This window comes from Vitis riparia, chromosome 19 (assembly GCF_004353265.1).
Source record: "Vitis riparia cultivar Riparia Gloire de Montpellier isolate 1030 chromosome 19, EGFV_Vit.rip_1.0, whole genome shotgun sequence".
NCBI lineage: Eukaryota > Viridiplantae > Streptophyta > Magnoliopsida > Vitales > Vitaceae > Vitis > Vitis riparia.
The window spans coordinates 10,008,753-10,032,126 of record NC_048449.1 but is presented as its reverse complement, the minus strand read 5'-3'; the positions used below and the strand labels follow the sequence as shown (position 1 = coordinate 10,032,126).

General features: G+C 36.4%; 1 protein-coding gene across 1 annotated transcript in view; it reads right to left on the bottom strand.

The window, feature by feature from the left end:
* LOC117908665 (proteasome activator subunit 4) overlaps nucleotides 1–23,168 on the bottom strand; it is a 36,048-nt gene extending 12,880 nt beyond the window's left edge. The window contains exons 1-27 of the mRNA XM_034822330.1: nucleotides 22,623–23,168; nucleotides 19,783–19,885; nucleotides 19,575–19,687; nucleotides 19,084–19,206; nucleotides 12,224–12,325; nucleotides 11,964–12,129; nucleotides 7,597–7,713; nucleotides 7,422–7,489; nucleotides 7,221–7,322; nucleotides 6,911–7,127; nucleotides 6,487–6,717; nucleotides 6,275–6,402; nucleotides 5,980–6,097; nucleotides 5,665–5,883; nucleotides 5,427–5,582; nucleotides 5,154–5,230; nucleotides 4,548–4,756; nucleotides 3,966–4,179; nucleotides 3,805–3,884; nucleotides 3,571–3,688; nucleotides 3,305–3,475; nucleotides 2,207–2,375; nucleotides 2,081–2,124; nucleotides 1,885–1,927; nucleotides 1,659–1,804; nucleotides 1,212–1,306; nucleotides 120–1,003 (exon numbers count right to left, since the gene is read on the bottom strand). Of these exons, the coding sequence (XP_034678221.1) occupies nucleotides 120–1,003; nucleotides 1,212–1,306; nucleotides 1,659–1,804; nucleotides 1,885–1,927; nucleotides 2,081–2,124; nucleotides 2,207–2,375; nucleotides 3,305–3,475; nucleotides 3,571–3,688; nucleotides 3,805–3,884; nucleotides 3,966–4,179; nucleotides 4,548–4,756; nucleotides 5,154–5,230; nucleotides 5,427–5,582; nucleotides 5,665–5,883; nucleotides 5,980–6,097; nucleotides 6,275–6,402; nucleotides 6,487–6,717; nucleotides 6,911–7,127; nucleotides 7,221–7,322; nucleotides 7,422–7,489; nucleotides 7,597–7,713; nucleotides 11,964–12,129; nucleotides 12,224–12,325; nucleotides 19,084–19,206; nucleotides 19,575–19,687; nucleotides 19,783–19,885; nucleotides 22,623–22,783 (4,374 nt within the window). The 5' untranslated portion in view covers nucleotides 22,784–23,168. The remainder of the gene's footprint in view (nucleotides 1–119; nucleotides 1,004–1,211; nucleotides 1,307–1,658; nucleotides 1,805–1,884; nucleotides 1,928–2,080; nucleotides 2,125–2,206; nucleotides 2,376–3,304; nucleotides 3,476–3,570; nucleotides 3,689–3,804; nucleotides 3,885–3,965; nucleotides 4,180–4,547; nucleotides 4,757–5,153; nucleotides 5,231–5,426; nucleotides 5,583–5,664; nucleotides 5,884–5,979; nucleotides 6,098–6,274; nucleotides 6,403–6,486; nucleotides 6,718–6,910; nucleotides 7,128–7,220; nucleotides 7,323–7,421; nucleotides 7,490–7,596; nucleotides 7,714–11,963; nucleotides 12,130–12,223; nucleotides 12,326–19,083; nucleotides 19,207–19,574; nucleotides 19,688–19,782; nucleotides 19,886–22,622) is intronic.
* Between the last annotated feature and the right edge of the window lie 206 nt (nucleotides 23,169–23,374).

Sequence of the window (23,374 nt, the reverse complement as noted above, 5' to 3'; positions counted from 1 at the left end):
GGGGTGATGCAGCAGGGGTGATTGGGAAACAGGGATGCTAAAGAAGCAAAGTTTTTTCAGTTATACAAAAGAAAATTTATCTAAAAAATGGCCAAAATTATGAAAAGAAGAGCACTTACTTGGGCAGATGAATGACTCATATTAGCCAGCAACTCCTTGAGTAGTTTGTTATGGAGCTGTATTTCAGTCACTGGCATTTTTTGTGGAGACACTTCTATGAGTGCAGCAGAAAGAAAAGCATAGCGCTTGGCAACTACAGTGGTAGTCACCATATGAGGTAAAGGTGTTACCAGGCAATCCAAAATTTTTTGCCTCAGAAGAGGAACTTTTGTGCCATACTTTCCCTTGCCTGTAACAGCATAGCGTATACAGGCAGCCCACTCAGGTATGGATTCCACTGTTGGTGCTAGTATGATATTCTGCAATTGGACCATCATCCAGCTGTCCCATGCACCTAAAAGACCATTGACATCAGAATGTAATACTCCAGCGAATGCTTCAGCAGCAACACACTGTTTAGACCTCTCCTTAGCATTTGCAAACTCCTCCAATGTACTTTTGAGCGCCAGCAATACAGACATACCACATTCTTGTGTTAATCGTTTAAAAATCCGTGCAAAGCTTGAGTAAAAAGTATCACTTCCTAATAAAGAGATCCAACTAGGAGTCCGTGGCCATGAAGCCGAAAAGTCAAAATAGAAACGGCTGATTGATTTGTCTGCTAGGCTCTGAAAGGAAGAATTTCCATGATTTCCTCTTGAAGATGCACTTTCAGTATCAGAGATGATATGAACATGTGAAAGACTATTCAAAGTCTCATTAAAAAATCCCTCTTCCTGAAATATTTGGCTTAAAGCTCCTTCAAGGGAGGATTTGGGACTTTCTTTGGCCTTTTCCTCGGCTGACAGCTTATAAGGTGATTCTTTCAATAATGTATTTAGGGCTGAGATTGCAAGTATTCTTGTCTGAGGAAGTTGACTTTTTAAGTTCTTTAAGAAATGACCTGAAAAGGAATAAATCTTGACATTAAAAAGTTTTAGAACTTGAACTGTAACAACTACACTTAAATAATTGCAAGATTTCTGTAACAAAGCAAAGAGGCAATGATTTTAAAAGTTAAAGTGAAATAACTGCACTTAAAAAATGGCAAGGCAGCAGCTTAATTTCAATTTTTCAACTAAATCTGTCACCCAAAGTCAATATGGACTAACCAGCAGTTTCACTCAAAATGCTTGGTGAGAAATGTGGATCATTCCTCGATGCCATAGCCAACAATAGTAGAACTCTATTAGCCATCAGATTATACCTGAAAGCACCCAAAGGTAAAAAAAATCAAAATAAAAGACAATATCTAAAACATTTCCAAAATTTTAGTCTCAAAATACTTTTTTTTTCTTTATTTTTTCACAGGCTTAGGGTCTAGGAATTATGATTTTAAAAGACATTTGAATTTAAAGGTAAACTATTTGTGCATCAAAGCGAAGTTCTTCCAGTCAGGTGTAATTTCTAAATCCATTAATTAATGACAAAAAGGCAAGCCAATTCATAAGATAGGTGAGAGAATAAAAAAGCAGGTGTGCAAAAAGGGAAGAAAAAAAAAAGGAAGAAGAAGGAAAAAAAAAATGATCCTATCAAGTTCCAAACAATTATATATTTACCGCCAATGCAAGCCAGTAGAATCAAAACTCATAGAACCAATCTGAGAAACCAGATTCGTAAAATCAGGCCCATCTGAATGATTGTCCAATGTTTTGAAAATGCTTCTAGATACTCCCGCAAAGTGGATGTTGTATTTGACAAAAAGCTGTCAAAAACACAAAACATTACACCACAGGGAATTCAAGAATATGACTATCAGCCTCTAAAGCCAACAGGACATTTTACCTCATTTATCGCCTTTTGAGCTTTCAGTGATTCATGATGAGAGCTTCAAGTGGAAATAAGGCAAGCAAAATAAAAGTCCATATGAGATTATTTTATCATTAAAAAGACAAAAGCTACCTATCAAATATATACATATATTATCATTAAAATGCTCAAACCAATTCAGATATTGCGAAATGTCTGAAAATAAGGTCACCTTGAAAGAATCCCAAGGAGAAAAGATGAGAATGCCTTTGGGTCCTGATAAAGTGTTAATAAAAGATATATCAGAAAAAATCACTTTTTGAAATGAATGTAAAGTGCTTTTGATCAAGATGATTACCATAGTCAAATGTTTCAGAACAGTTTGCGTAGCAAGTACAGCACAAGAACCTAGGACCGCATATTCTGGTGAATTGGGGTCCCGTATGTTTTCAGTAAGAGTGAGCACACACTTCGAAATCATAGATGGCCATCGCTTAATCATCTTCAAGAGAGCTTTTCCAGCAAGTCTGGACACAGAAGCCAACAACTTAAATCAGATATGATGGACATTATCATAAAATTGTAGAAAAAACACCAACTACCATTTAATTTTTTTGATAGGTTACACCGACTACCATTTAATAAGAGTCATATCATAAAAATTAAAATAACCAAGGAGTGATAAATATAGATTGGTCACAAGAGGGGCAAACAGCAAGCCTCAGCCAATAGTCATGGTTGCAACTTTCATGCCACCAAGTTTGCCCCCAGGAATTCAAATAGGGCATGAGATCAGGTTGAGAGATGCTAGTAAAATAAGCTCATGCTGGTGGACTGTACTTCAATTTGAAAATCTGACCATAAATAGTCCAGTAAAGATGAGCTGATTGTCATTCTGGAAAAAGAGCAATGACTGACAAGGGATCAAAAGAAACAATAAAAAAGCTTACTGCTTCCAAAGATCCCTCACTACTTTCTACCATCAAAAAAGAGGGAATTTCTATTGCTCCTTGATATTTGTTCCATACTTTATTGAGTTATTAACTGGTTAAGCAGATCCTACATCATTGGCAGCATCATGGAACTTCTCAAATGACTAATTTTAGATCACATTTTCATTTGGGGTCCACTAGGAGACGATAAATAAGAGTTAAATCTATGGTAGTATATGATGGTAGTGTATACTGCCCTTAATTCTTGCCCTTGAGGCCAGGCTCAAGTGGTAAAGGGATGGGGAGGGTTTGTGGGAGGTTCTAAGTTCAAGTCCCAATGGGGCAAAAATTTACCTATCAAAAAAAAAAGAAAAAAAAAAATACTGCCCTTAATTCTTAAAATCATTATCAAACTAGAACATGCATAGCATTCTTGTGTGCAATGTATTTTCATGGTTTGCATTTAAGGTAACCATCTTATGGTTTCTTTATTCAATACGATCACAGAAGATTAGATGACTCACCCTCGAACAGTTTCATATCTATGTAAAGAGAGATTTAGGAGATCATCCATTAAAAGAATTGCATGGTCTGATGGAGATATATTCCCACTCGTACGGTATAGATGATATGATGACTGTGATGATCTCCATGTGCTATGCATGTATGCCTTGTCGGTAAGTGCCCACCTAGGCCTGGAATGAAAGAAAGAATTCAGGGATTACAGATCAAGAACTTGATACCTTGTTCAAGTGAACATAAAAGGATATCTCAAGATGGGAATCTTTACCTTCTCTTTCCTTTAGAATGAGATGACACAATAAAATTTATCGGAGGTTCTATAATGGCAGCAGATTCCAATTTCCAAGCTTGTCTGTGATGTGACCACTCATCATATTCTAAATTGCCTGCATAGCACAGGTTGGAAAATGAATGATGTGAGATCTAATGCATGAAAAAGGTTACTGTAAATAGCTCACATAATACCAATGGATTTACTTCTTCTGGATGCAGTGTCCATTACCATAGTTTCCTAAAGCATCCATTATACGAATAATAAGTATCAATAAAATGCTGTCATCCGATTTCTCCTCTATTAAATATCTGTCAAATGTACAAATACTGATGAGGTTCAAATCACACTAGCCATAAATGAATAACAGACCACTGAAAATTGAACATTACTTGCAGGCTGTGTGGATGATCTCAGCAGCCTTTTCCCGCAGTTCAGTGCTGCCAACACTCGAACCCGTTGACCCAGCTATTAAGAAAGAAATATGACCCTGATCTTCAACCATCCCATTCCTGGATGGTCTAAAATCAGGCAAGCATGACAAAACACCTTGCAATGAAGAATCAACACGCAACAGAGTCACTTTCAAGTGCTCTTTCTCAATTCCTGGGTAACAAGTTTCATATAATTGTCAGACACTGTACTATTGTACAAGAAAACAGAATGAATTTTTATAACAAACAAATACATGTCAATGTGAGCAACGTATGCATAACTAGATTTGAAATTAACCATGGTAGCAGGGTTAACTCATAATGAAAATTTAAGGATTGAATAAATATGAAATCAGGATAAGTTGGTGTCAGTGTTGTGTAATTTTCCAAAAAGGCAAAACTTATAACTATTCCAAGCATTAAAAAATAAACTCTATATGAGATATTGCTCCACTACAAATTGCTACACCTGTCCGACAAAGAAACAGACATTTCACTTGAAGAGAAAAACTACTGAAGAGAGAAGAATTTGCATATCACCTGGATCAGAGTGCATTTTAGTTTGGCATACTCTCAAAAGATCATCTAAAGCTGATTGAAAATGCAAGTTTAAAAGTTCATTTGCAAAATGAACTTCTTCTTTACTAGGCACATGCCACTTTGGGCCAATCAACGGTTCATCATTTACATAATCTTTTGTGCTGATCCATTCCTCGAGTCCAGCAGCATCGGGATGATGCAAAATACACCTGAGAGCCAAAGTGTAATTATTTTTCTGTTATTTTAGATTGGAAAATTAAGAAATTATTGAAGAGCGTTATATACATTGTGGGTCCAAATCCTACAAGCTTAAGCATTTAGGAGAATTGATTATTCAACATGATATCAAAGTCTCATTTGCAGGAGATCATGTGTTCAAACCTTAAGCCTAGTTTATTTCCCTAGTCTATGATTTCAATGCCCACAGGCCTATGTGTCTCTCCACATGCGTGTATGGAGTGCATGTTAGAGAGGGTGTTGAAGAACATGATATGCATTATAGGTCCAAATCCTACAAACTTAAGCTTTTAGGAAAATTAGTTGTTCAACAGAAAACATAAGAATGTAATACAATTATATATGCTACTGAACATGAGTTAGACATACTTGTACTGATCAATAGGATAATAAAGAACCAGGCTTCCAAGAAGGGAACGAAGGACATGATCACCAGCTCCATTAACCTGTCATGCAAACAAGTTCCAACAAATAAAAACACAACAAAACTACCTATCAAAAGATAAAAATAAAAACACAATCAAACCAAAATACCATTGAAAGTTTTTGATGATATTCAGTAAGCATCATATTACACAAAATTTAATTTATAAATTAATTCTGTCAACCACAAGAAAAAATAAAAATAAAAAATAAAAAAACCTTCCATGAGGGGGATTCAAAGGCAGAAATGATGGCTTCTTTAAATTGATCCCTATAACGAAGAAGTGCAGGACCTCCATAACTGATGGCAACTGATAGTATTTTCAATTGATAATCAATTGCTGTTTCAAGAGCTGGGGAAATTGTGGGTTTTGCCTGAGAAGAAAATTAATTTTCCCAATAAGTCTCTGGAGAAAACATATAAGCATATAATAAAACCATTTACAGAATTAAATACCTTGGCTGAAACTGAGGGATCAGAAATTCCACTTCCTCCAAACCCCGTCACAGGAGTTCCTTTTAAAGAGGATATAACAGATGATAGAATAGGTTCAATAAGGCTAACAACTGCTTCTTCTGGATTTGAATGAACACATGCACAACAAAGCAGTCCAACCTCTGCAATGGCCCCAGGAAGAATATTTGTCCTGACAAACTTGGAAATTTTCTTCAAAGCCTGTAGATAATAAGGGGAGAAGTTGACAAAGATATTTTTGAACAAAAAATTAGAATGTTTCAACAGCTGAACTGAGTATTTGAAGTGAAGTATAACCTGGTTATACAGTGACTTTGAAAGTCTCCCAAGCAAGATTTCCAGCATACAAAAGTAATAAGGGCCATCCTCAACCAGAAAAGTTCCTGATGTTGCTGATGAATGAAGGCCTTCATTCCTGCAGCACCACCAACAACTTAATCCAACTCTAAATGATTGATAAGAATGTGAATCTAACATTAACTCTTAGATGAGCGTCTGTGTGTGAAGAGAGAGAGAGAGAGAGAGAGAAAGAGAAATATGCAATGAGATAAAAGAGAAGCAAAATAATTGGTGTCTGAATGCCATTACTCACAGAACACTGCTAGGTTCCAAGTGTAGAAGTAAGGAAAATAGCCGACATAAGAACTCATCAAGCCACTCAGAAAAACAGATACTTGGCATGAATGAACACTCTTCTGTATTGTCTTCCAGTGTAGCCATCTGCAATTCCAGACAGATGAGCAGAACTGTTCTTCACAAATTATGCACATACCAGCTATATTTAATATACACATTAGTGCTTACATTGGAAAATATGGAACCAATTAACTGCATGGTCGCCAAGGTTTTAGGAGGATCATTGGCATCCATACCAAGTAATGCATTGGATAATGAAATTGATAGAAGATCAATGAACACATCAGCACCAGCAAGATCATCTGATTTTGCAGAAGTTGATAAGGATGTCAGAAACAGCGATCGCCCAGCAAATGCTACAGATGTCACAGCAGTTTTCAACTGGTGAGTGGCTGTCATCTGACTAGACACAAAATTTGGAAAAGGTAAATTAATGTAATGTAACAAGCACAACTAAAAGGAATTACACTTCTAATTTGACATATGAATTTGATATGCTTCCTAAACAGGTGATGTTTGAATGGAAAAACTACTTAGACTAAATCTAAATTTCAAAAATCCAAAACTTAAGGGAATACATAACACTACTAACCGTCTCCAAGGCCAGATGGAATCGAGAAGCTAAAAATGGAAGAACCAATGAGGGCTCAACATAAGACAAAATAGAAGTTGCTGCAGCAACTGTCTCAGAAAGATGTTCATTTTTGCTGTACTGACCACGGTCAATTAACTTCAGCACCACATTGACAAAAGACATCCTTTCTGATCTTCCTAGATACAATTCAGCCTGCCTATTGTTATCAATGTCCCTGTATCAATAGTATTTTAGTAGGAAAGAACCATAAAATATACCAAATCATAGGAAGAACACATCTGGTATCATTTTGCAGGTAAAGACTTACTGTTGTTCATACTGTAGACGTTTCTGGAATGTAATTACCAAATAGAGTAAAAACCGCTCCAAGGAATATGTCCAGCGACCCCCATTAGAGGGATGGTAATATCTACAATAATAAACATCAGTTTAAAGCAACGAATAGCATTTAGGAACAACTCAAATGCATAAAAACAAGAGGAAGAGCATTAAGATGTTAGGAATTAACTGTTCTAAGAGGTTGACCAATTTCTCAAAGTGCTCTTGTGCTGAACTACCAACTTTTAAGAGATACACCTACATTGGAAATTATAGAATATTTGTGTAATGAATCATTAGGGACCATCCAAGGTAGAATTAATTAATGAAAACTGCAGGTTAGGTGCCATAATTATCATTCTTACAACTGATTTTGCAATGGCCTTTGCTGGGGTGACAGCTTTATTTGAAAACAAGAACCTCGTATTTCTTGGAACATCCACAGAAAAAGGATATGATCCATTTCCATTTGCCACAGGAACCTGTAATTTCAAGATAACTGCATGAAATTTCATCATAGAAAAAATTCATACAACACGGGGAGAACTGTTAGATAGATGCACCAAGAATATCAGTTCCCATTCACATTAGAAATTGAAAGAAATAAAAATGGAAAGAAAGAAAATGAGACAAGGCACATATGAAATACTGACCATAGGATAAAGCCAATTATACTGTTAGATATTCTTCACTTCACTCATTCCTTTTTTTCTTTTCAATTTGACCGCTTTAACCTATTCTTGTAGCCATCATCATAGCCGTAATTCCATGTTCATGACACCTTGGAATTGTGAATTCTCAGTTAAATCATAACCCTTTAAAAACCAAAGATTCTCTTCAAATGCAATATAAAGCTGATTGGAGACTGGTCAATTCCTCCTCCAGTTCCTACCGTTTTGTTCAACATCTCTACTTCTGCTTCTTTTTCTACTAGGAGAGATGCTCGGGTCCCAAATGATAGGACTCATATTAGCATACCATTGCTTAATCCATGACAGACCACACACAAAGCACCAGCAGCCAATGAGATGACCCCCAAACATCTTAATCAGAAAGTAATTCTTAATCTCCTATTCTTCTGGTTGTACTTGTCAAAAACATCATCTGGCACATGCGTGCACTTATAGGGGAATGTAGCACACACTATCAATCTAGGAATATGGAGGTACCTTTCTTGTGCAAAGTGCAGTAAGTCATACGTATATATGTATACATACATATACATACATACATACATACACACATACATACAGGCATACACACACACACACACACATATATATATATAAGGATATTAAGCTATATATTAGGATACTAGGATTACCCTTGACAAACCCCAAATATAAGCTACTATAGAGAATGATGCAGTTTCCCAACTCTTCCCAATTTATTCTTTTCCACCTTTTGTCTTTGATCCATTATTTTCATAAAATCCTAATCCTGAAACACAAACCTGCTATCGCAACTCTAAGCAACCAATATCCCAACCCAAAAACCAGCACCAATGGTTGAAGCTAGCTAATGCTTCTTAATTCAAGTCTCTGGAACTAGAAGCTAGAACACCAGGCAGCAAAATATTGTAGCTTTAATATTTTTTTTCTTTCAAGTAGGGCGAATAGTCAACCAAGCCTCATCCAAGTTAACTGGGGCCAGCCACACAAATTCCATTCCACCAACTAGTTTTTTCCTGGCTGAAAACTAGGCCAAGCTAATTGGATATCCACCCTTTGGCCTGAGTTTTTCAAGCTAAACAATATTTATTATTAGTGCCGAGCTTGGTGAAATTTTGACCTTGACTAAGGGTGACAATTGGATAAGTTAACCATGTAACCTGCACCACCCAATCAGAACAGGTGTGGAGAGTACTCAATGAGGACTATTGCTAGAGATGAGACAAACCACAACCCAAGTTTGAAGCAGGGATAAGACAGACCATCCAGCCCTGCCCTGACACCATTATGCTTTAGTACCAAAAATACCCTAATTTTAATGCACTAGTGATAGTGGCCATGGGCACATAAAACAAACAATCTAAGCCTCTAACATATTTCATTCATTACCTTAAAGCACTTGAGAGTCAATTTCATAGTTTACATAGGTTCCTTGTTTGATTATAGTGTTAGATTTGCTTTGGTGAACGAGAACGATTCTTACTATACTCCAATATATCATATTCAAGTGAATGGGATCCATGACCCACAATGAAATATACTACAACCTTGCTCCTTCTCAGGATCAAGATAAGCTTGGGATGAGGCTTTTCATCCATCAGGATGGAGTCACATGTGGATGCCCCATCTCACACAGGTTCGTTGCCATCCCTAAGCTGGAACCCGAGTTCATGTCAAGCTTTAACTATAATTTTTCAGCCTAAATCCTAGCTTAATATGAAGCAAGGTTCAAAGTATCAGCCGAGACCGATACGACTCAGTTGCGACAAAACTAATATTCGAGTTTGATTCGAAGATGGTCTAGATTGATTCGAAATGAGAAGCAGTCTAGAACTTGCGCCTTGAGGAGAATCAATGGCAGATGGTTTTATTCCCATTCACCCAATTGCAGAGAAAGAAAAAAAAAAGTGTTTGAAAGAGAAGAAGAGGATGAGGAGGATTGTTTTATTCCCACTCACCCAGTTGCAAAGAAAGAAAAAAAATGGGTTTGAAAGACAAGAAGAGGATGGGAAGGATGGTTTTATTCCCATTCACCTAGTTGCAAAGAAAAAAAATGGGTTTGAAAGAGAAGGCGACGGGGAGGATGAAGAAATGGGTCTCAGGTAATGAGGTAATGGGTTTACCCATGGGTGTTTGGGTATTTATAAAATGAGTAATGAACATAGTGGTATTTATACCATAGATAATGAATATAATAAGATAAATAGAAATGTAAATATAATTTATTTAATTATATTTTAAATAAATTATTAACTTTTTAAATACAATTAAAAAAATGTATAATTAAATTTTGTTAGATAACATATTACTAAAAAAATTAACAATTACTTCTATTAATATTAACAATTGAAAAATTTTATAATTAGTTAAATTTAACATGAAGATATTAAGTAAAAGAACTTTTAATATTAAAAACTGATAAACATATTTTTTATATTTATTTAAACAATATTAAATATAATTAAACTTAAAATTTTATAAAAAGTATATTTAATCATATATATTTTGTGTATCATATAATACCGACCCGAGATATCAAGACTGATGTGCCTCAGGACCTCCCAAGTTAATGACCGAGACCGTGACTTTGAATGATGTGAAGTTAAGGGCACATACTGCATATCTATAACATGCATTGAAATCAACATAATTAAGATTTAGTGGAGTATTAAGGTGTGAAACCTAACATGAGCATTGCATCCAACCTGCCCTTTGGCAATGCAACATAATTATTTTGTTTCTATAGTTGTTTTTATTGCAACAGTGATCAACTATTAAAGTTAGCCTGGTGCAAATCTGGTCAAAAGCTGCTCCAATAGCATGGACTGAACCCAAGTAAGAGCTGCGGTTTGACATCAAACTGAATGAAATGCAAACCTCTCTCAGTCTTTAGGCTGAACTCAGCCTGGACTCAATGACCCAACTTGTGAACCTAAAGTTGGATTAAATTCGTACAAATTCCAACACATTTTCATCTCTGATAATATTGAATACCTATAACTTTTAGAAATAATTTTTAGACTTGAACTACCTATAAATAAAAACATCTAAAGAATTTGACACTAATGCATCCCTAACAGTTTTGGCTACAATGCTCATTACTTAATTACATGATGTATAGTAAAACTGACCAGAGCTATGAAATAGCATCATCAGCAAAAAGAAGAAACCCAAATCCACATTGGTATCATGGATTTAACCTAGGTGCCATATACTGGCTTTATGACCATAGGATCAACTTAACTGCAACAAAGGCAAGCAGATAAAGCCAAATACAAGGGTAAGCAGAAAATGGTCAAAATCCAAATTTACTATCATAAACAAATGGTATGTACCTTGAGAAAAAACTGATATATAATAGTTAATCATGAACATATCATTGGGTCTTCATAAACTGTATCCAAGACTTTATTGACTTACCAGTATAGAATAAATCCTAAATACTCCCGCAACATATACTAAAGCAAAAATCTCTCTATGGAAAAAGGGTCTTAAAGGGAAGAGAGCAAAAAGTAGTACCATAACATGAACGTTTAAAATGTTATATTCTAGTAATATTACATGATTTCCTGAGGACAAAACCAAAAACAAAAAACCAAAGGAGAAGAAAACAATAATAAAAATGAAAAATACCCTAGGCTTACTGCAAATTGCTACTATGACAACAAAAGTTGGAAATAAGTAGCTACAAAACCTACAAAGTGGCATATTATACAGAAAGAACAAGGCTAAGCATCAAAATATCATATAGAAGGTGTCAACATCTCAAATTCAGGAAAAACTGTCATGAAAAACCCCTTTATAGTAGAAGGCTCCACAAAAGTGGTTAACCAGTTTCTACATTCCTCACCCATTCACAAAGATGGCTGTTGAAAGAACAGCTGTATATTTAATACACAGCTAATATGTAGCTACGCTTACTTCCATTCTGTCAAGCTTCACATAGAATTGAATCATGTTGAGCTTCAAGACCACTACCAGGCTAGTTGGTTGAGAACACAGTAACTATAGAATGCAACATAACAATATCGATCAACAGTACTTGAAGAATTCATGCTCACCTCAAACATGTTTAAGTATCTAGTGAAAAGCACGGGTAAGAAACACTCCCAGTCAATGAAGTTGTAGTTTTTAATAACACGAGCTATAACAGCTGCCCATTGACTGTTCCAAAACTGGCAATTTGGTATTGAGGCCCACTGGTCTAGACACTCCTTAATCCAATCACTGTCATGCCAATAAATCATTTGGTATTCATTGCTCTATTAAGTCATGTCAAAAATCATGAAAATAAAAATCCTTAAATTCTTGTGGCCCTTACTGTGAAAAGAAGTCCTGGTTATCCAAGTTTGTTGGAAGAAACAGTCTCACAAAACCAGAGCCTTCAAAGGAAGAGTTATGCCATGGATTTTCCAGCAGAGATCTGCAAGTTCAACCCATTCATTAACCAAGCAAGCAGAGTAACAAACAACTTTCAAATTGTTAAGGAGGTTTGGTGGTAGTTCAAATGACAAATTTGACCCTTCTTTTTCTTGGATGCTTAAGAGTTAAAAAACAATAGAACATTAGGGAATTTTCATGAAGTACTAAAAATGATATGATTATTTTTTCTTTTGATTATAAACTAACTATTCATTGATATCAAATTTAAAGACACGCGAAGGATGAGAAATCTTTCCGAAATACAAAGGATGATCAAAATAGAAAACAAGAGCTGCAAAATAACTATACAGAAAAAGTATGAGACAAGAACATATACAAAATATACAACAATGTACAACTCAAGGGGAGTGGAAAATCCCTACAAAAGAAACCATTTGTTTAGCTTCAACAATCTCATTAGCTGAATGAGGGAACTAAGAGAAGGAATAACCCCAAGCTGCCAGTCAAATCTAGGATTTAATGGAGCCATATGTCATATTTCCAAAGACCTCTCTCCAACTTAGACAACCATGAGATTACTACACCAAAATCTACTTCCACTAAAAAAATGGAGAGATTCAAAGCCTAGACTTGCAATAGCCAAAAAGCCCTCCAAAAGTTCTAAGATCCCTACCTCAATAGCCAAAACCTCTTATGTTGACTTAGAGAAAGCCCTTAACATTGTACCATAGTGATCCCTAATCACAAATCCAATTCCCACATAACTTGTGTTACCTAGAACATGCCCATTAAAAGCTAAATCAAATCCAATGAAGGTAGAGTCCATATTGAGAGCATCTTACAACCTACCCTCTTTGAACTACAAACCATATTCCGATCAAGCTATATAATATTCAATGGAGTACCCTCAAAAGCTGAAGGATTAAGAAGCTCAAAAGGATGAATAGAAATGTATTAGATCACAAACAGATTCTACAAACCACCATTTATCTTCAAAAACTCCAGCATTCCACTCCCCCAAAACCTTCCATAACAATGCAAGGCAAATCACATGCCAAAGTAGCCTTCCTCTAGGAGTATCCCCAAACCCCCTAAAAAGAATAAATGACATATCTATCAGTCTTAGGGGAAACCCAATTTATCTCAACAATGCCAAATAGCCTATTCCATAGGCTCAAAGTAACTAAGCAATGTAAAAACAAATGTTCAATTGATTCCCCAATCCAAATTGAGATCTCTAAAAGGCCTCCTCAACTTCAACAAATCATTGGGCTTGTCTTTCTAATTGGCCGCTGGCCATATCAAGGGCTTAACCTTAGTTTGGACTCTAGAGTTCCAAATGAAGTTCATAGGGAAAGGAGTGCTTGGAATAGTAGAAAGAGCTGAAAAGAAAGACATTATAGAAGTTTGAGGAATTCTATGATCAAAGTCTTTCATCTGAGAAGGAAGACCATAAATAAAGGTGAGAGATGACATAAGAAGTTCATGCTCTTCAATTCCTAGATCAATGAGGTTTCGACAAAAGCTAAAGTTCCAATCCAGAGAGGAAGAAGGAGAACCAATAATGGATGAAATAGAGAAGCCTCTCACTTCACAATATTAGGAATTATTAAGCTATACAAAAATATAATGAATTTCCATTACACGTGTTTTCACTAGATGCATTCGTTATGTCTATTGGTTAATAAACGGTTTCAAAGAAGGGGAAAAAGGAAGAAATGGAGTGGAAATATCTAAAATACTTTTTGTAGATAGTACTATTTTCCTCTGTGATGCAACATAGAGCACTTGAGATATATGACATGGATCATTCTTAGTTTTAAGTTGCTACTGGGGCTGAAAATTAATCTTCAAAAGAGTGAGTTCACCCTTGTGGGTGAAGTATTGGAGGTGGAAAGATGGCCTTTGACATTTGGATGTGAAGTGGGAAGTTTCCCTAGTACTTACAAGGACCACTTCTAGAGGCCCCTTTTAACTCAAGCATAGTGTAAGATTTGGTGGAGGAGCACTATAAGAGCAAGTTATCAACTTGGAAAAAACAACATTGATCAAAAGGGGGTAGATTGACTCTTATTAAAAGTACTTAAGCACAATTTGTCAATTTACTTCATGTCCTAGCCCATCATGTCCAAGAAAGTAAGGATCAAGCTAGAAAAGATCCAAAGAGGCTTTCTTTGAGGGAATTGTCAGTCAAGGAAAAACCTGCACTTGGTAAGGTGGCCTTTAGTGTGCTAATGTAAAAGAACTGGTGGTTTGGGGATCAAAAATCTTGCTGCTTCAAATAGCACTCTGCTAGAAAAATGGTTATGCAGTTTAATGAAGAGAGATCTTTGAAGGATGTTATTGATTGTAAGTATGGTGAGATGGTGGATGGTGCTCTAGAGAGGCAAGGGAGACTCATGTTATAAGGTTTTCAACAGCTGTAAGAGGAGATCAGCAGGAGTTCAAACCCAGAAACTGAATCCTTGTAAGTAATGGTCGCAGGACAAAATTTTGGTTAGATAGTATAGGGGAATTCCCCTGAAAGAGGCCTTTACTATCCTCTTTTGCTTCACTTCTAATAGAAATGCAAGAGTCACAAGTGTTTAGATGAGAGAGGAGAACCAAGAAACATTTGAATCCTCATTTCAAAGTGCATGATTGGGAGATAGAGATAATGGAGAGTTTTTCAAGGCAAATATGGTCAGTTTCTTTGTAGAAAAATATTGAGGATAGACTGGTTTGGAGGGGAGCAAAAGATTGGAAATTCTCAGTGAAATCTAATCATAACCTCCTTTCTATGGAGATAAAATGTCAGTTTCCTACCGAGGAGGTGTGAGGGGTCTGGTACCCCTCCTACGATTTATTTCTTTGCTTGGGAAGTTGCTTATAAGAAGATCCTTGATGAGGATGAATCTTCAAAATCCACTCACGGAAGGAAATGAATAGATAAACTTTAAGTGACTCAATATTAGTTGGAATTAAATTAGGATTTAATTTGTTGTAGTTAAACTAAGAGTAGCTAATTCTTAGAATCATAATAGGAGAATTAGAAACTATGGTCATGATAGGTTATAGGAGAATTAGAATTAGAGTCCTAACAAGATAAGTTTAAGCTTTTATAAAAATATATTAGGCAACATATTAGAATCCTAGTAGAATTTTGATTCTTAAAAAGGCTTATAACTAATTGTTGTAAACCAAGATACAATAATTAAATAATATTAGTTCCTTTTGTAGACTTGGCAATTCTCAATGGTGAGACTCAATTGATTTTCTACTATAGAGATTCTTAGAAGGCCTTAGTGAGATTCTAAGGTTTCAAACTCTTCTTATCTTTCTTTCTCTTTATTTTGTTTTACTTTTCCCCCATCACCACAAAATTTTATTACTTATTCCTCTCCTTAACCCTAAAACAATAAAGCCCTAGCCTACATATTTGATGTAGGAGAACCATTACAATTTTCTTATGCAACAATTGGTGAACATACCAAGGGCAAACAAAGAGGAAGATTGGTGACATACTAGCATCTTCCGAACACATGTTGCTTACCAAGGGAAAATATGGACTATGATTATCGATTGAGGTAGTAGTTTCAACATAGCTTTACAGAAACTTATTGAGAAGCTTAATCTAAAGACGAAGAAGCATCCAAATCCCTACCAAATAGGCGTAGCATGGCTAAATGAAAAAATCTATTTTGGTAAGTTCTCGTTGTCTTGTAGCATTTAATTTTAGCAATAACTTTCAGTTGTCAATATGGTATGATGTTTTGCCGATATTGCTCGTATTGCAGTTGGAAGACTATGGATTTTTTATGGAAGGGTCCAACATGATGGCTATGAGAACACTTACACACTTACATGCAGCGGGCGTGAGAATATTTTTTTCCAATAAAGGAAACTCCCCCACCCAAACAATCAATATAAAGGAAATTTTAATCCAATTTGGATCCTTGGAACTAGAAGAACTATCATATACTCCCAGTAAGAAGCAATTCAAAGTTACTAGTAAGAAGGAAGAAATCATTAATGATGAATATAGAATGTGAGATGTGAGATGTGATTGAATGAATCCCAAAATAGCTATAAGCGAGCACAAAAAAGTACTAATTGATGGCCTTTACCTGGCTTGTGGCACACAAGAAGGTAAATACTAATAACTTGCTACAATTGAGGAGACCCCACAAAGCTCTTAGTCCTGACATTTGTAAGTTGTGCATGAAGCAAGGAGAATCAACAGATCATCTTTTTCTACATTGTTCTGTGGCGTTGGGGTTGTGGCACAGATTATTTCAGCTAACCAAGATGGATTGGGTTCCTCCGAGAAGCATTTCAGACATGATGTCCATCAACTATAAAGGTTTTGGCAACTCCAAGAGAGGGATAGTTTTGTGGAAAAATGTGTGCATAGCTTTAATTTGGGTTGTGTGGCGGGAAAGAAATGTCAGGATATTTGAGGACAAAGCTAGGAATTCAGATAATCTTTGGGATTCCATTCATTTCCTTGCTTCTCTTTAGGCTTTTTGTTCCGCGATTCTTAAGGGCATTCCCCTTAACATGTTACAACTAGATTGACTAGCAGTGTGTAGTTCCAACAGGACGGTCTAGTCAAGGGAGATTGTTTGTAGTTTTCATAGTGTAGTGTCTTGTTTTCTTTTTGTGTTGTTTAGTTTTATCTCTAGTGGGAGGATTCTTCATCCTTCTATTGTACTTCTTTTTCTATCAATATATACATGTGTTGTTTCCTATCAAAAAAAAAGTACTAATTGATTCTAGTAACCCGATTCCCTTGGTGCTAAAGAATAAATCATTACCTATGCGAAATTTAAAGCATAATATTGATCTAACTCCATATTCTTTTTTCCTAAGTTTACCTACCTACCCTTTACATGACAAGAAGCACATGAACTCTAAAAGAAAAGTTATTAAGTTGTCTATTAAATACTCTATTCAAGAAAGGTTAAGTCTTTATGGAATTTCATCTTTATTAGCTTTCGGGAAGGGTGGATTATATGAATGATTAGTCATGGTCTTTGAATTAACCAATGCATTGAGTAGATTTATGCAAGCATCAACATGGGTTTTGATTATGAAGTTCCAACATCATGTTTCATTCAAAGGGACTTTGAAAACAACTATTGCATTAGCAAAAAAGAAACTTGAGGAACACTTGGAAGATCTCACTTAGGAGTTGCATCTAGTAAAAGTTTACAAGGTTCCAATGAAGAGATCTTAAGATCCTATCTTAACATGATAAAGAGTCGACAAAGAAAGAAAGGATGGAATGCATTGCTCAGGATTTCAAAACTCAAGGTCGAGTTTATTTTCCAAGTCAAAGGGAATTGATGAGAATGAATCTCCAAGACCTACTCAAAAAAAGTGTTGAAACAAATCAATAAACTTTAAGCAACTTAGTATTAATTGGAGTTAAATTAGGAGTAGCTAATTATTAGAATTAATTGGAATTAAATTAGGAGTAGCTAATTATTAGAATCATAATACGGGAACTAGAATCAAAGTCATACTAGGTTATAAGAGGATAAGAATTAGAGTTATAATGGGCTATTAGAATCCTTGTAGAATTTGGATTTCTTAGAAAAAGTCTATAAATAAGGCTAATCGATGTAAAACAAGATAGACTAATTAAATAATATTAGTTTCTTTTGCAAACTTTGCAATTCTCAATGTTGAGACATCATTGATTTTCTTCTAGGTTAAATTCCTAAAAGACTTTAGTGAGATTTTAAGGTTTCTATCTCTTCTTCTTATCTTTCTTTCTCTTTATTTTGTTTTACTTTTCCCCATTGCCATAAAATTTTATCCCTTGCTCCTCTCCTTAAACCCTAAACAATAAAACCCTAGCCCCCACCTATTTGATGGTAGGCAACCATCCTAGGGTTGTCCTACATCAATCCTAACTATTGATCAGCTCATGCAAAGATGATGGAATTTAGCTAATCAATGCGCTTTGCGCAAAATCAGTGAGAAGACAACAAACTACATCCTCATCCATTGTTTTTTTTTTTTTTTTTGATAGGAACGAAAAAGATATAATCCTCATCCATTGTGATAAAGCTCAAGTTCTAAGGGGGTTTTCTTGCTTGCTCTATTAAGGATACCATAGGTATTCCACAGTTCATTATGAATCTTTTGGGATGGCATGGGCAAGGCCTTGGGAAGCAGTGAGGGAAGGATGGTGTTTGGCCCCTCTTTGCTTGTTCTGGATCATTTGAGGAGAGAGGAATGTAGAATTTTCAATGAGGAGCTCTCTGACATGAAAAAGACAGAATCTTTTCTTAAGTCCCTTTGGGAATGATTGAGGGTTCCCTTTGCATTTGTAAATTTGGGTTTGGTAGATTTTGCAGATGGCTTGGCCTTAGATTAGGGAGTCTCCTCTCTTCTCCTTCTTTCTTCCTTTTTTATTCCTTTTAGATGCTGTATGTATCAATGCACATGGGTGTTTCTAGGGGCCCTTTAATAAATTTCTTTGCCTATATTTAAAAGAAAATCAGAACATTCCAGATTGATCTGGTAACAGAGCATTTGGAATTCCCATCCAATGGAGAAAACCAAAATTCCATCTAAAAAGAATTAAATAGTTACTGATCTGATATATGTTTAATTGTAACTAAAGCAATTGGAACACTATGTAATTCTCGAGAAGAGAGGAGCCGTTGTGGTCCCCTCCCTTTGATGTTGGGTAGAAAAAATTCTACTACACAAATGTCCTAATGAAAAATAGAGAACAAATCCAAAAATACAATTATGGATCACAAGATTGATAAAACTGGTAACAGATAGACTCAAAATACTTACTTAAACTCGGACCATATCTCGAAAGCAGAACCTGGTGGGAAGAACCTCCGGCACGATCGAACAAGAGATGTCACAGTCTCAAAATGTCGTTGTCTCAGTCTCCACCCTTCTGGGCCGGTATTCCTGTGTCAGATACATAATTTAGAGTCACAGCCTCCACCGTCATACAGAGCTTTCAAAAACAAAAACATGGATAAAGTATCACTTAAGCAACTTGATTGTCACGACTGGTAAATCATCAAGAGACCATTGACAGGTAAAAAAACGGTAAACTGTTAAGCCAAACCTCTCAAGAGGCTACAGAAATGTAAACAAGTATAGCAAGATATTAAGACAGATTTCTATTTGGACACCATGCAGAGGAGGGTTCACAATATATAGATTTTGTGAACATTCTCCATGAAAACAAACTGAAATACTCGTGATGAATGATGTTTAATTACTCAATTTACATAGCCAATGCAGTGGGAAGGTGCAAATAAAAAACTAACCTTGTGAAGTGTGTCTGGATCAAAGTATCGTAGAAAGGTCGCCATTGAACTTTCAAGGCCAACTTCTTTCGGTACTTGTTAAGTAACCTGACTAGAATGTTCCCCCATCTAACCTAATCAACACAAACAGAACCATCATTTAGCAAAAATCAAGAATATATATATATATAAAGGACTAAGACAAAAATTTTAAGATACAATGTAACACCTGGGCATAAAGTTTATTATGTGATTTGTGAAACAATTCTAAACCAATTTCCGTAAGTGCACCCACGTCTTCTAAACATACTTCACTTTTCGCCTTTATGAAACTGCACAACAAATGGATAAAAAGTAAGATTGCACTGGTGTCCCTGACTCACCAAGCCTATATGTAGAAAAAGGAATCAACTACTGGCATCCACTTCATCGGCAAATCATAAGTTTAGCACATTAACAATTACCAAGTGATAAAATGCTAGTAAGAATAGGATAAACATTAAGCACAGCAATGTAATAACACAAGAAGCAGAATTGTAAGACTCACAGAAAAGGACCATGTCATTCAAAGGAAACAGTATCTGCATTTAATACATATTCTTTGGTACATAAACATCTAACCAGATAAACCATGAATTGTTTTACTATCTATCCATTTGATCAAGATTTTTCAGGAACCGAAGATCCAACCAGAGAAGCAGTGACCATTATCCCCCTACATACAAGTATTGCACCTTCATGTAATGCAAGCTTCAGCTACACACTGTTTTCCCATGAATATGCATGCATGTGGTCAAATATGAACCCAAATAGAAGTTAGCCATTAGTATATCTAGAGAAACAAACTAAGAATTGTATTAGGAATTACAGAGTAAGAGTGGAATCTCAATGCCAATGGGTTATCAATGAATAAACAGCTTTGAACACCACATAATTGGTATTGTTACTTCTATGGATACTGGGCATGTTTCAAAGGTTGGAAAGGACATGAATTTATTTCCCCTTCTAGCAAATGTCATATAAGGCTCCTCTGTGTGTGAGGTTTCAGCTGTCCAGAAGGATGGATATTAAAAAGTAATCATGAGTTTACACAACTCTACAGGTTGTGCACCAAAAGGGCATATGGATAAAAGGGTAAATCCACTTCATTTGTAGAATAGGGAGAGTGATTACATAGGCGCAGGACAAAGTGGCATCAGAGAAGCAGATGGTGCAGAAGCCTATCAGGTAATATTCGGAGTTCTAAAATACTTACAAACTTTAATTTATGACTAACTATACAACAAAAGTCGTTTTGCGCTTCCAGTACACAGTTCCATACACCGCACATATCTGAAGCATCAAGGAAACCTATAACCCTAATGGGGGTGGCTCTTGATTGCTAATAGAGAGTGCACAGCCTACCTTCCTACGTGAAATCTATAAGAACTTCATTTTTTGGTAATACATACATACATACATACATACATGGGGAAAAAATTCTTAACCCCATCCCTAGGCTGATTAAAAGAGTCCAATCCCATCCTATTATGAGCCAGGCAGGGGCACGTCTCTAAATATGCTGGTTCCATTGCCTTCCTGTATATATATGAAAAAATTCTTATCCACATCCCTAGGCTGATTAAAAGAATCCAATCCCATTCTAGTCAGTCAGGGCAGAGGCAGGTCTCCAAATAAGCTGGTTCCATTGCCTCCCTACAATAGACTATCCCATTTGTACATTTTTCTTGATCCAGTATGAGGACTTGATTCTGCAATAAACTCTTCTTTGTTCAATTCCATTTCAAGCTCATGAATATCTTGCTTGCCTATCATCCTCTTGTTCAACTCCCAACCAAAAATCAAAGATCAATTAGTTCAATATTAATGTACCAAACACATGACTTGGAAAATGATTGCTCCTAGACAGTGGACATTATAGCCAACTTCCAAATGAATATTGCCTATGGATGAAAAGGGAAGTTTTTCATCAGGCTTTAGATAATAATAATTGAGTTCAAAAACAGGTCCAGGGTCTTCCAAGTGTATTCAATGTTTGTAAACAACATGCCAAAAGCACCCCACTGGCAGTGGAACTGGACCATGGTGACTAATTGTGGGCTATGTGACAATTTAGAAAACCTGGCTTGGTGGTTGGGTTGCAGATGCTTGAGGCAGATGTGGCTTGTATCTCAGGAAAACATCTGCCAGTAAAGCCATCCTGAAAGTGGAAAATGGAAAACAGTTGATGACAGGTTGCTTGTCAGTTATTGTACAAGTCAGATGCTGTCACCACTGACCTTGCTATCCCTAGAAGAAGGCCAAGCCTCAGGAAGGGAGAACCTAACTGTCAAGCCTACAGACCTTATATTAGATAATCATGGTGGTGGATTCTGGAGCTAACTGGAAAGCTAGCCTAGCTACTGGCCCAAAAGATACCACCCCCAAGGAGCAGTCCAAGGCTCAATACACCCACATCACCACTCCTCTCTTAATTTCAGACATCTTGACCCCACTGATTTGTTTCGGACACATTCTCCCCTCGAGATAATCTTTTTATCAATGTTAGAACAAGACCTCTTGCATCCTCAATATTTATAAACATTTAAATCCCTGTACTCCACCCATGATCTCTTGACTAATATCAGTATGATTTTCATACCAAATCATGGTCCAATTCGACAGAGAATTATATGCTCTTCCGCATAATTGAGGTCCAAACCAAAACTAAAATGGCACTGGCATATTTCTTCCAGATTTATAGACAAAGAAAGTAGAGAAAAATCCAAACAAACAACTTCACTCTCGACTTCAGAAATAGAAATACAAGGAAACACATAACAAAACAACAATTACATTCAACACTGCGTTTGGCCGAAGGGAAATGGATTTAATTCTTGAGGTTCAAATTCTGTACAATTCAGAAAAATTAAAAAAATTAAAAATAAAAAAGAAAGAATATGCTCTGAGTGACGAGCCGCAGTTGTGGATTTAAGGTTCATTGAGCTTTAATTGAATTCCAAATCCAAACAGAGGAGCTACAACAATAAAACGCAGCATTTTAAACAGAACCAAACAATTCGAACTCACAGGTCAATGACTGAAATCCATTTGAGAGTGGAATACACAGATTCAGGATCCTCCGGCCGCCACGCCTCCTTCACTGCCGCTATAACGCGGCCGAAGGCCTCCTTCTCCCCCTTCGTCGCCTCCGCCACAGGGGGTGGAAGCCAGGCATTGTACAGATGCATCTCTACAACTTCTGTATCAATCCTTTACCCCTCCCCTCCACTATTTATACCTGAATCACCTTTCTTTTGGAACAAGAAACCATTCAATATATTGACATATATAGACGACGGAGACGCTTGACTGGGCACCGGCAGCAGCGGTGCGAAATGGAGAAGAAATGAACGGTCCGAGACGGGATCGGGCGGTGGTTGCTAAGTTGCTGGGTTGGAAATTGGAGAAAAGAAAGAGTGGACTGGAGGTGGCTTGGGGCTGAGCTGGGCGAGGAGGGTACCGGCGATGCCCGGTTGCAGATACACGTGGGTAAGGATTCAGCCACTGAAATGGAAAAGGGTTAACCTGTAAAGTAGAGAAGCCTCGTTCATATATCTAGGTGGCAGCAACCAAAGTCGAAGTCAGAGTGTGCCCAATCTGATTCCGGAATTTGTTGGATGGCCGGGAGATCACCCGTTGTCCCTTTTTCATTTATAATATTTAGTGTAGTACCTTTATACTACATCAAAATTTTGGACCGTCTACACGCTAGATATTTTTTCTCATCAACAATTTTTATTTCTGGAAATTTGGCTTCAATCAATTGCTGGGAATTGTTT